Source organism: Natrix helvetica (assembly GCF_964273705.1).
Source record: "Natrix helvetica genome assembly, chromosome: 1".
Classification (NCBI taxonomy): Eukaryota; Metazoa; Chordata; class Lepidosauria; order Squamata; family Natricidae; genus Natrix; species Natrix helvetica.
The window spans coordinates 127463204-127474836 of NC_138548.1; the positions used below are offsets into that span (position 1 = coordinate 127463204).

Genomic DNA, 11633 nt, shown 5'->3' on the forward strand with positions numbered 1-11633 from the left:
CAATTCTTTCCTTTCTCCCCTTATCCTTTTTTCCCAAAATGATCACTGACTAATATGCTCATTTTGCTTTTGAGATCTTAATAGCATGAAAAAGATTTATCCCAGGAATATGGCAGTCTGTTGTCCTGGGGCTGCAGGAAGTTCTCAATTTCTTTCTTTTTCTGCTGAAAATTGCCAGCATAGTTTTCTCTTTTTATGAGGTAAGGATGATATAAGCATTAATATGAGAACATAAATGTGCATACAAGTAGTAGTATGTATAAATGTGCATACATAAATGTGCATACAAAACCTAGTCCAGCTTCTTGTTCACCTGTATCATAGGCTTCTGTGGCCACCCTCACACACATCTCTATTAAATGCAGTGGTCATTAAAAGGTTATCCATCCTTAAGTTACCCAGCTGCAATTCAGATAGCAGCCCCCCCCCCCAACTCCCGCAAAAAAAAAAAAAAGACACCATTTTGTTTCCATAGGTTATGCCAACTTGGCCAAGGTAACTAAAGATTTTGATGAAAATAAAGAAAACAAAACTCCAGAAGGCACTCAGGGGGACGTTGATTGGCTGCAACAGTATGATATGGAAAGGGAGAGGGAGGAACAAGAACTACAGCAAGCTTTGGCTCAGAGTCTCCAAGAACAAGTAAGAACCAGTGCACCTTTCGTGATGATACGTGACTGTCTCACTATTTCTAGGGAGAGAATTCTTTGTAACCTCACTTTTATAATATGGCACTGCATGATTTTGTTTCATAATTGCAAACTTAGCAACCTATTTTTATGAACAAGGTTTTTATAGAAACTATTTAGCAAAGATATGTTTCACTGAATTTAGTGCATTTTTTAAAACATCAATTTTAGCAAATTTGGATTTGGAAGTCTACTGAGGTCATTGTCCATCAGAGATGCTCTTCTGTAATATTTTTCTTATATAGCAATAGCACCTAAATACCACTTCACAGTGCTTTACAATCCCCTCTAAGTGATTTAGAGAATCAGCCTATTGCCCCCAACAATCTGGGTCCTCATTTTACTGATCTCAGAAGGATGGAAGGCTGAGTCAACCTTTGAGCCAGTGAGACTTGAACTGCTGAACTGCTGGTAGTCAGCAGAATTAGACTGCAATACTGCATTCTAACCACTGTGCCACCACGGTTCTTGTATTTTGTTTCCAGCTATTTTATTTTCTCATGGTCTTTCAAAAGTTATTACTTCTAATAAATTCCCTAGTGGCCTTTCTCATATTTTCTCATATTTTGATAAAAATAACTTATTACCAGGAAGGAAGAGATCATAGGTTTTCTTTCTGTGCTCTTTGTGCAGTTGAAAATATAACTTATAGTAATCTATTTTGAGTCCATGGTTTCTCCTCATTTAGTAGTTTAGTATTCAAGAATCCATATTTAAATTATCCATCCCATGTTGGAATCTCCTTTCTCCTAAATTATATCTTGGAAAAAAACAGATCCAGAGTTAAGAAGTATAGTTTTGGGAAAGTTTTGCTTTTGTTGTCTCCTTTGACAAGATATCCATAATGAAACTATTTTTCATTTTATTATAATCCTGCTCCTTGGATGAGATTTTTGTTAACCTAGGTCTCAAAGACCCTTGAAACCTGCACAAAACTCCAAAAATATAAATAAAAGCAATTTAATCACAATCCACAAATATTAATAAGTCCTGTCTCTCATTTTATTCAACCTCTGTCTGAAATAGGAAGGGTGGATCATAGATCTGTTTTGATTTAAGTACAATCTATATCAGTGATGGCGAACTTTTTTCTTACGGTGTGCCAAAATTGCGTGCTATCGCTCACGTGTGCCCACTCAATCTCTCTGCCCACTTGTGCATGCGCACAAGCCCCCCCTCCTCACATGTGCGAGTGACCTCTCCCCAGGCTCTGGAGGATTTCCTGAAACTTGGGGAGGGCAAAAACTGCCCCCAACAGGCCAACCAAAGTTCTAAAATGATCCGTTTCCGGCTTCCGGGGGGCTACGGGAGGCTGTTTTCACCATCCCCAGGCTTTAGGAAAGCCAAATGCCCCCCAACGGGCCAACCGGAAGTTCCCAAACTTCTGGTTGGCCCGTTGGAGCCGTTCTTCATTCTCCCCAGCCTCCAGAGGCTTTCCCGAAGCCTGGAGAGGGTGAAAACAGCCAGAGCTGACAGTTGGGGTGCCACCAAGTATGGCTCCACGTGCCATAGGTTCGCCATCACGGATCTATATGATAATGATGCCAAAGTTTATCATTTATTCCCAGGTTGAGCAGACGATGCAATCAGAGTTCTAACCTGGTGCCTAGAGGCTGTAAGAAAGTAGATTTGATGGTTGGGAAACATCATGCAACTTAATCGTCAGCACATAGCATGTAATTACAGCAGTTGTAGCATCCTGGGGTCATGTGATTGCCACTTGCAGCCTTCCCAACCAGCTTCTGACAAGTGGGGGAGAGAGTCAATGGGAGGGGTCAGATTGGTTTAATGACCACAGGAAAAACGTAAATACAATTGGGTATCATCATGCAATGACTCACTTAACAACCTCACTTTTCTATTGGAAAGAAAGATGGGAATATGTGAAAGGTGTCTCTTCAGACACCTTTGCATAGTTTGGAAGGCCCCATTTGCACCCTGAGGAGCTGTCTGTCAGTATGGTAAAAAAAAAAACAGCAGAGTACAGCCCTTCTGAGATAGCCTTCATTTCATTACTAGTTTCTTAAAAATATTTCTTATATATACTTTTATAAATATTTACTAATGCATAAAGAAACAAAATGGACATGGAAGCATGTGTGAATAGGTTAAGAAAGAAGAAAAATTTTCAAATGTGTTTGTCCATTTATTGTTTAGCAGTGAGATGAAAGGCACCTAAACCTACAGAAGCCATGTATCTGCAAGCCTTTGATATTCTAGGGGTTTCCCCCTTAAATTAAGGCAATTTCTCCTATACTGTTTATTCAGGAATGTATGGTCTACTCAGCTAGATTTGAGTACACCATGCATTTTGCTATATAGAGAAAAAAAATGTTCTTGGACGTTGTTGGGAAGTAGTTCACATTCTTGCTAATAGCATGTGGTAAGATTAGGGACTTGCTGCGTTGCATACTAACCTCATGCTGTATTGGTAAGAAAAATAGAGCAATTATAAAAATAGGAAGTGTCTCAGAGAACTAAGCTTGAATCTCTACCCCAGCAGGAGGCGCGGGAGCAGAAAGAGGATGATGATCTTAAACGTGCCACTGAATTAAGTCTACAAGGTGAGATACACAACAGAAAAATGGACATCTTTTAAAAGCATAATTTAATTGTTCAAGTAAGGGTGAAATTTACTTTTGCAATACAAGTAAACTCTAGTGGTCGGCACTGAGTGCACAGAATGTAGCCATTCCTCTCTGCTTGAAAAGTAGACATAGGTGGCTGCCCAGAACCCCCAAATATTCCCAGAATGTAATTTTATAATTTCAGTAAATCTCTTATGTCACCATTTTTATTTTAAAAGATTAAATTGTTCTCTTTTCTGAAGCTAATGGTACATACAGCTTCAATGATATGTAATACCGTGTTTCCTCGAAAATAAGACAGGGTCTTATTTTCTTTTGAACCCTGAAATAAGCACTTGGCCTTATTTTCAGGGATGTCTTATTATTTTTGAGGTGCAGGAGGAGGTGAGTGTGGCTACACCAGGGCTGCTGCTCTGTTGGAATATTTTTGGGCGGACTTATTTTCAGGGGATGGCTTATTTTAGTGTATGCACTCAAAGATCCGATTGGGCTTATTATCCGGGGAGGTCTTATTTTCAGGGAAATAGGGCATATGCCCATGAATCCACATAAAACTGAATATGAAAAATTACTGGTTGCCATAAAACGTTGTATAGGGAAACTGCAAACAAAAATAGTTAACGTTTTAGTCGTTGGTATGAAGTGGATATGCTGCTTCAACCCTGTAAACAAGCAGAATATAGAGTCTCAGCCGTTTTCAGTGGCTGCTTCTCCAATCTGTTTTATTTCTCTAACCACAATTTGACTATATTACTTAGCATGCTCAATTCCGTTTCATAAATCCTAAGTGAGATAAAAGCAAGCAAGTCTGCCCCGGATTCCTAATTTGTGAACAATGAAAACGAGAGGTTTATGCTGAAAGGTTTATTGGCTCTATGAACTGTAGATTTAATTTCCTGTTATTCTTCTCAGGTTTGACGTTCTGCACAGCAAGTTATAAAAAACTAGCAAGAGTTATGTATTTTAGTTCAGCCATGGTTCCAAAGTAGGGCTAGTTTATGTAGCAGGGGGAGATGAGCGGTAATTTTTTCAAAATATTTTATGCATTTTGCTATGATGATTCACTGAAACTCTTTTAAGTTAAGGTGTTATGTAAGAATTTAGCATAACTTTTCTTTCTTGCAGCAATATATCATGTATTTTTTTTCATTGATGCAAATCAGTTTATGTGTTTCCTTGGTGTCACCTTACTTTTTAAGTTAGTGCAAAAACATGTAAAAACTGAATTTTTGGAAAGAAAGTTTTTCCCTTCATAAACTGATCTGTTTGCATTCTAAAAATCTTTGTACCTATTGTATATTTAATGCTTGCTGTGGCTCTGAAGATTTAACATAGTAGATTATTTCCTTTAATAAAGAGAGGTTAACTATTTTGCCTTTTTAGTGAGACGGTGTATCATGCAGTGGAATGTAAAGTTTTATCATCTCTGTTTTATGCACAACATCAGAAATCTTATGCAGTATCCTTTTCATGCTGTTTAGAGTTTAACAGTTCTCTCCTGGATAGTCTTGGCTCTGATGATGACTCTGGGAATGAAGATTTTCTAGACATGGAGTACTCTGAAGCGGAAGCTGAGGAACTGAAAAGAAATGCTGAGGTGATGATCTGGGAAACCGGGGGAAGAACACTAGCATGTTTAGCATGTTTAAGTAAATGCTTAAGCAAGGTTTCGTGGCTTGGATAGTTCAGTCTGCATAATATGGCACCCTTGGTCATCTTTATTAAGCTTTCTCAATGATGACCAGCAATGAGTGACAGTGAATTGTTGATAATATCGGCCCTTGGAGATGCAGTTTCAAATCCTTACTTTAGGTAGACTAAAAACAATTTACCATATTTTTCAGTGTATACGATGCACCCCCTCCCCCCCCAAAAAGTGGGTGGAAATGTCTGTGTGTCTTATAGAGCGAATGTTGCCAAAGCCCCATCCACCCACTGGCCCCCACCCTTTCTCCTCTGCCTCCGAGCAGTTTGCCTCCTTGCAGCAAACAGCCTGGTCAGCTTTAGCACAGCCTGATTTAGCACGAGCAGCTGATTGGTGGTTGGATGTGCCTTCCGGAATACCACCTATTAGCTGTTCCAGGCTACGCCGCCACACGTTCCATTTTCAGCCTCTGCGTGTCTCATTTTTGCCCCGTTCCAGGCGGGGATAGGCGCCAGCTATCCCTGCCACCTGGAGGCCGAAAACGGGGCATGCAGAGGCATTGATAGTTGGCGGCAGTGATCCCTGCAACCTGGAACAAAATTTTTATTGCTAAGTGAAACATTTGTTAAGTGAGTTTTGACCCATTTTACAACTTTTCTTGCCACTGTTAAGTGAATCATTGCATTTGTTAAGTTAGTAACACAGTTGTTAAGTGAATCTGCCTTACAAATTGGCTTTGCTTGTTAGAAGGTGGCAAAAGGTGATCACATGACCCCAGGATACAGCAACTGTCATAAATATGAAGTAACTATGGCAGTGATGGCAAACCTATGGCACGCGTGCCACAGGTGGCATGCAGAGCCATTTGTCAGGGCATGCGAGGCGCTGCCCTGTCAGCTGGCCAGCGTGGATGCCCGCGCTGGCCAGCTGAGTTCACCCTTTTTTAAAGCCATTTTTCGCCCTCCCCAGGTTCCAGAGGCTTTATAGGAGCCTGGGGAGGGCAAAAAGAGCCCCCCGCCCCCTGGAGGTTTCATGAGCTTCCATGAAGCCTCCAGAGTGTGAAAAACTGGCCCTACAGGCAAACCGGAGGTTCAGGAACAGACTTCCGGTTTGCTTGGAGGGTCGTTTTGAGCGCTCTGAAGGCATTTGGGAAGCTTCCGGACAGTCCCTGAAGCCTTCAGAGTGCTCAAAACAACCCTCCGAGCAAACAGGAAGTCACTTCCGGTTTGCTCGGAGGGTCATTTTGACTGCTCTGAAGGCTTCAAGGAAGCCTCCTGAAGGTCCCTGAAGCCTCCGGAGGGCTTCCGGGGGGGGGGGCGGGGGAGACTGTTTTTGCCCTCCCTGGGCTCCTATAAAGCCTCTGGAGCCTGGGGAGGGCAAAAAAAGCATGTAAAAATGGGGGGGGTGTCACGCCTGTAGTGCGTGCATGCACACTGGGAGGGTCGCGCATTGCATTATGGGTGCGGCATGGCCGGACACGACCCCCTTGCGCTCCCCCCACTTATGGCACGCGAGCCAAAAAAGGTTCACCATCACTGAACTATGGGGATGCTAAATGGTCATAAGTGTGAAAAATTGTCATGTCATTTTTTTCAGTGCTGTTGTAATTTTGAACGGTCACTAAATGAACTATTGTAAATCAGGGACTACCTGTATTTAACTTGTTTTTTTAAACACATTTTTATAAAGCCTGATTTGAGTTAACTACAAATTTGAAATGAATTATTCTAGTGTTTGATACAGTGTGTCCTAAGTTTGCTATAAAGTCTCTTATAAAGTTAAATGTCTGATATATTCAGAAGCAAACCAAAGCTAATAGGAGAATTCTTTCACAGACAGGAGAGCTTCCTAATTCATACCGTCTAATTAGTATCGTAAGTCACATTGGAGATACCTCCTCTTCAGGTAAGAAAAAGGCTGTGGTTTTTTATCCTTCTTGTTGTTTTGCTAAGTTGTGTTTTGGAGGCCTTTTCAGGTAACCAGAATTGAAGATGAAGAAAGAGATGCAATAAAAGTAGTTAATTTTGTATGCTTGATTTTAATCCATCCGTCCATCCGTCCATCTATCTGTCTGTCCAGCCATCATATTTATAGGCTCCCTATCTCACAAAACATGACTCTGGGCAACTAAAATAAAAACTATAAAACTAATATAAAAATAACCAACAATTAACAAATGCTGATATTATGATTAAAACAGTTTCCATACATGTTTTACAAATTGGGGGGGGGGGGGCATTAAACAATTTGTTATTTATTCATCAATAAATCTGGCATATAAAGAGATGTTGAAGCGCAGTAAAAATAAGTCACATTTAAAATAATAAAATTTGTCTGCAGAAGATGTCATTTATTAGATACTTCGGCCTGTATATTTCTGCGTGAAATACATCAGAAGCCCAAATGGTACAAGAGGCCTGCCTTCCCTGCTGTAACACCTGCCCTATGGAAAATTCTCCCTGTAGCCATTAGGTTGGCTGATCTTTTGTAAGGCCCTCAGGACTTGGAGCCCCAAGTGTGTGAAGGCCCCATCCTTTGCTGTACTAGTGACTGTCAATTGTGATATCTTCCTCAGCTATTGTGTGTGTTTTTATATTTGTAACAGGAATTTATTAAAAATACTTTGAAACAGTTTGCCTCTCAAACTCACTTATTGAGATGGACAGCACAAGAATTGAATGAATAACGAAATAATTATTTTTGTCTGTTTCATTCTTTTTAAGGTCACTATATTAGTGATGTATATGACATTCGCAAGCAGGCATGGTTCACATACAATGACCTGGCAGTATCAAGAACTCAAGAGGCCTCTGTCCAGAGTGATAGAGACCGAAGTGGCTATATCTTCTTCTATATGCACAAGTAAATATTATTTATATTATTTACTGCTTGCATGTTCTATTTCATTTCCATCCTTGTGAAAAGATGAAAAATACTCTTCTCCTCCCTGCTTCCCCCCGCTCCCCCATTTCCTAGCTCTTGCATGGTTTTTCAGTATGAAAATTGTAGGGATTTTACAACTGTCGCAAGAAGAATATTGTGTTAACATAGGCTTCTACCATATATTTGTGTAAAGAACTGAATAGACAAGATAAAAGAAGATATTTCTGAAACCTACATTGTAGAATTGTTTTACTCAGATTTCCAGCTCGTGCATCTTGTGGAAAAATACCAGAATGAAGACCACCTAACAAGAAATAGTTCTTAAAACAAGAGATTTATTCTATGTGAACTCTTCAGGGACTGGAGAGGTACCAGGCTCGATAAGAGTCTCCAACTGGAATTAGTCCAGCGTTGGCAGAAGTTATAAAAGTGGAAGGGAGTGCAGTAATTTGGAGCCATTACGCAAAATGGGATATTGCAGTCATGGCTTCTGGCATTGATTCTTGAAGAGTTCATACCAAGCCTGACCAGCTAGTTCTTGAGTCATGAGATAAAAAGTTTGGGTGTCTAACAGAGAAAGAGATAAACAAAGGGCTTAAAAGTTTTTAATTCAGAAAACAAACCTGCATTCAAATGTCCTTATGGTCATCTCTGTGACCGTATAAGAAGCTAGATTATACTGTACCGTGTAGAATCTCTATTCTTTTAAAACATTCCTTTTAAGTGCCATCTTGGGTACATCATATGCCTTGGCTGCTCTGTGTAGATTCTCTTTGGTTTCTAATGTGTTCTGTTCTCTAGGGATATATTGGATGAATTGCTTGAAACAGAAAAGAGCCTGCAACTGCCTGGCACGGAAGTGGGGAAGCCAGTCTGAAGAATGACCCTTTACCTGAGCACGAAGAGTTAAGAACTTTTGCCTGACGCACAGGAAACACAAACCTGAGGAACTCAGGGCATAGTTGAGAGACAAGCTGCTTCAGATATGAAAGGGCCATTCCATCCCTTTCTTTGAACTTCAGCAGTCAATCTTCTGTTATCCAGATGTTTTTTCTTATTGTTTTGGTTTTGGTTTTGTTCTCTGTTGAACTACTCAAAATAATTTTACCTGCAGCGGAGACGATCAAGCTAGAGAATTTAAGAACTTCTTCCAAAACTTATAAAAGCAGTATGAGAGAAGACCAAAAGATCACCTATTATTAACAAATGGAGAAGATCTTACACATAGGTTGACTTTCTTTCTATGGAAGAAAAGGGGAGAAAAAAGCATAAGCTATACTACAATTATACTATGCCCTGGAAAGTGCAGGTGGCTGATTGGTTAAATGGAAGGATTTGTCTTCAAATGGACTTAAACACCTATGATTTGTAACACTCCAGAATCCTTCATTTTCATCATTTCAAATAATATATACATATATGTATATTTTAACTTTTTAAAGTTTTTATTCTTTTTGAAGGCATTAGTTTCCAAATACTGTCATTTGCAGAACAGTTCCCTCTCCCCTTGAGTGTGCATAGGTTTGTATATATATCTATGTTTCTTGTGTTTCATGGAACAGCTGTGCTGGTTGGGTGGTGATCGGCAATCCCTTTCCGAGCTGATGCTAATCAGTAAATGAAACAGAAATAGTTCAACTCTGCACTGGCCTCCAGAGCTGTATTGTGCTTGAAAGTGGGCAAGGAATATGGTGACAGGGACATGGAAATATAACAGTTACTTCTTGTGCGGTTGGAAAAAACAAAACAAAACTCTTAAATGATCAGCATTTGCAAAAAATTTCGGAGCATCAATAGAGGAGTTAAGACACTTAAAAGAGTTCCTACAGGGCCAGGAGGAAATCAAGAAACAGTTAAGGGAAATGAAAGATGAAATTAAAGAAAATCAAGCCCAAATATATAAGAACTCACAAAGACTGAATCTTGTGGAAGGGGGGGTGGAGGAGGTGAGGGGGGTGGTGGAAGCTGTGCAGAAAGGGAACAAAGATCTTGACATCCAACAGATGAAATTAGAATTTGAGAGAATGTCCTATTATCTTAGATTTCAAAATGTTATAGAAGAAGATGGGGAAAATATAAGGGACATCATGACAAACATTCTGGCTGACTATACACACAAAGAAAAACAACAGATGGGGTGGGATATAGATCTGGTTTATAGAGTGAACTCAGCTTATGCTAGAAGACACTTAAAAGAGTTTGAATAACTTGCTTATATTGGCAAAAATTATATAGGTGCCCGACCCTCATTTTAGTGCTAGAAGTTAATAACTGTTATACCATTTCCACTTTCATAGCAATGAAATTGCTAATAATTGAGATGTTTCTTGATTTGCTTCATAGTAAAAATATTTTCTTTGAAAGAGATAGCAGCTACATGGAAAAATGTATTTTACCCCTACTTGTTGGGGATTTTTATGTTCTTTACTATTAGAACCTTCTGAAACTACATTTTGAGAGTAGACACGAGTGACATAGACAATAGAATTATTTGTTGCTGAAAGGTTTTAAGATTATTGATAATTGCAGGCAGTATTGGAGAACTCTAAATACATATAGAAGATACCAACAGAGTAAAATACTATCTGATGTAGAAGACAAAGTTCTCAAAAACTACACTGCACCAAAGCATAATATGCTAACTTCTGTCGTAATTTTGTACTGTTCACAAAGGTATTTCGGTGTGTTTTTAACAAAGAATAAAGAGATTTTCTTTGTAAAGAAGAGTATCTCAGAATGTGATAGTCTTGATTCTAGAGTAAGGCTAGCTGTCTGTTAATGAAAAAAAAAACAACCCTTCAGATGTTTGACAGAAGCTGAAAAGAAGCTGAATTTCTATTTGCTTGAGCAATTATCAATACAATTCAGGAAAAAACAGGATTTGTATTGCACTGATAGCTGAGCTTCCATTCAAGTGAATGTTACTGAATAATTGATTCCTTCTCTGCCCCCATCCAACTCCAGATGCATCCTAGATTTCCTTATGAGTGGAATTGGGGGGGGGGGCATTTTTCTCCAGTGCTTGTTGTGGTCTCTTGAGAAGGGGCTCTGGAGAGTTGAGGCCTTTAAATATAAAGGGAGGTGGCAAACTCAAGTTCAGGAGAAAAAGAAATTCAAATAAAATTACATCTCCCATTCTCCCTTCTGGCAGAAGGTGGTGTTAGCTTTCATTTCCTGCTCTGAATGGAAGGGTCTTATACAACCCATTGTAATATATATGCAGTTATGTTTTTGGTTCCATGCTTAACAGTGAAGCCAAATTAACTAATATATATGCAGTTTCGAACTTGGTGTCTTCAATAATAAAATGCAGAATTGCCCCTAGTGTGTAAAGACTGATTTGCTTCATCTAAACTTGAAAAGAATATTAGCCTGAGATAAATTTATGTACCTTTGGTAGAAAACAATTTCTCATTCAGTAAGAAGTGGTGACTGTTAATCCTGCCTGGTTTGCATTTTACAAATCAGATCAAATTCTGTGGCAATGCAATGAATTTGTGCTGCAGTTCATCTATTTTTCTTATATGTTTTAACATTTAACTCTGAAACTCCTGACCATGCTGGATTATATTTAAACCCTCATTAAATGGTTTATCATTTCCTTTTGAGAAATTATACCAAGGAGCCTAGAAAATCTCTGGGGGACCTGAACTGCAGCTGCTGGTATTTTTTTAAAAAAAATTGTTTAAAAAAAGAATTGGATTTAGTTATACTATGTTTCTGGAACAGCATATGGCACATCTCTAGATATCTTAATTCTAGGATTACTGATTTTAGATTTTGAAATGAGGCCTAGCTTTAACCATAAGTTCATCCAGTAGTGGATGA

At 39.2% G+C, this 11633-nt stretch overlaps 1 protein-coding gene across 3 annotated transcripts in view; it reads left to right on the plus strand.

The window, feature by feature from the left end:
- Positions 1–10958, plus strand: part of USP37 (ubiquitin specific peptidase 37) — a 41436-nt gene extending 30478 nt beyond the window's left edge. For 2 of the 3 annotated variants that reach the window (XM_081948165.1, XM_081948166.1), the window contains exons 19-24: positions 476–642; positions 3190–3253; positions 4759–4874; positions 6758–6827; positions 7646–7784; positions 8607–10958. In XM_081948165.1, the coding sequence (XP_081804291.1) occupies positions 476–642; positions 3190–3253; positions 4759–4874; positions 6758–6827; positions 7646–7784; positions 8607–8682 (632 nt within the window). In that variant the 3' untranslated portion in view covers positions 8683–10958. The remainder of the gene's footprint in view (positions 1–475; positions 643–3189; positions 3254–4758; positions 4875–6757; positions 6828–7645; positions 7785–8606) is intronic. The other variant, XM_081948167.1, reaches the window with a different exon arrangement.
- The last annotated feature ends 675 nt before the right edge of the window (positions 10959–11633 follow it).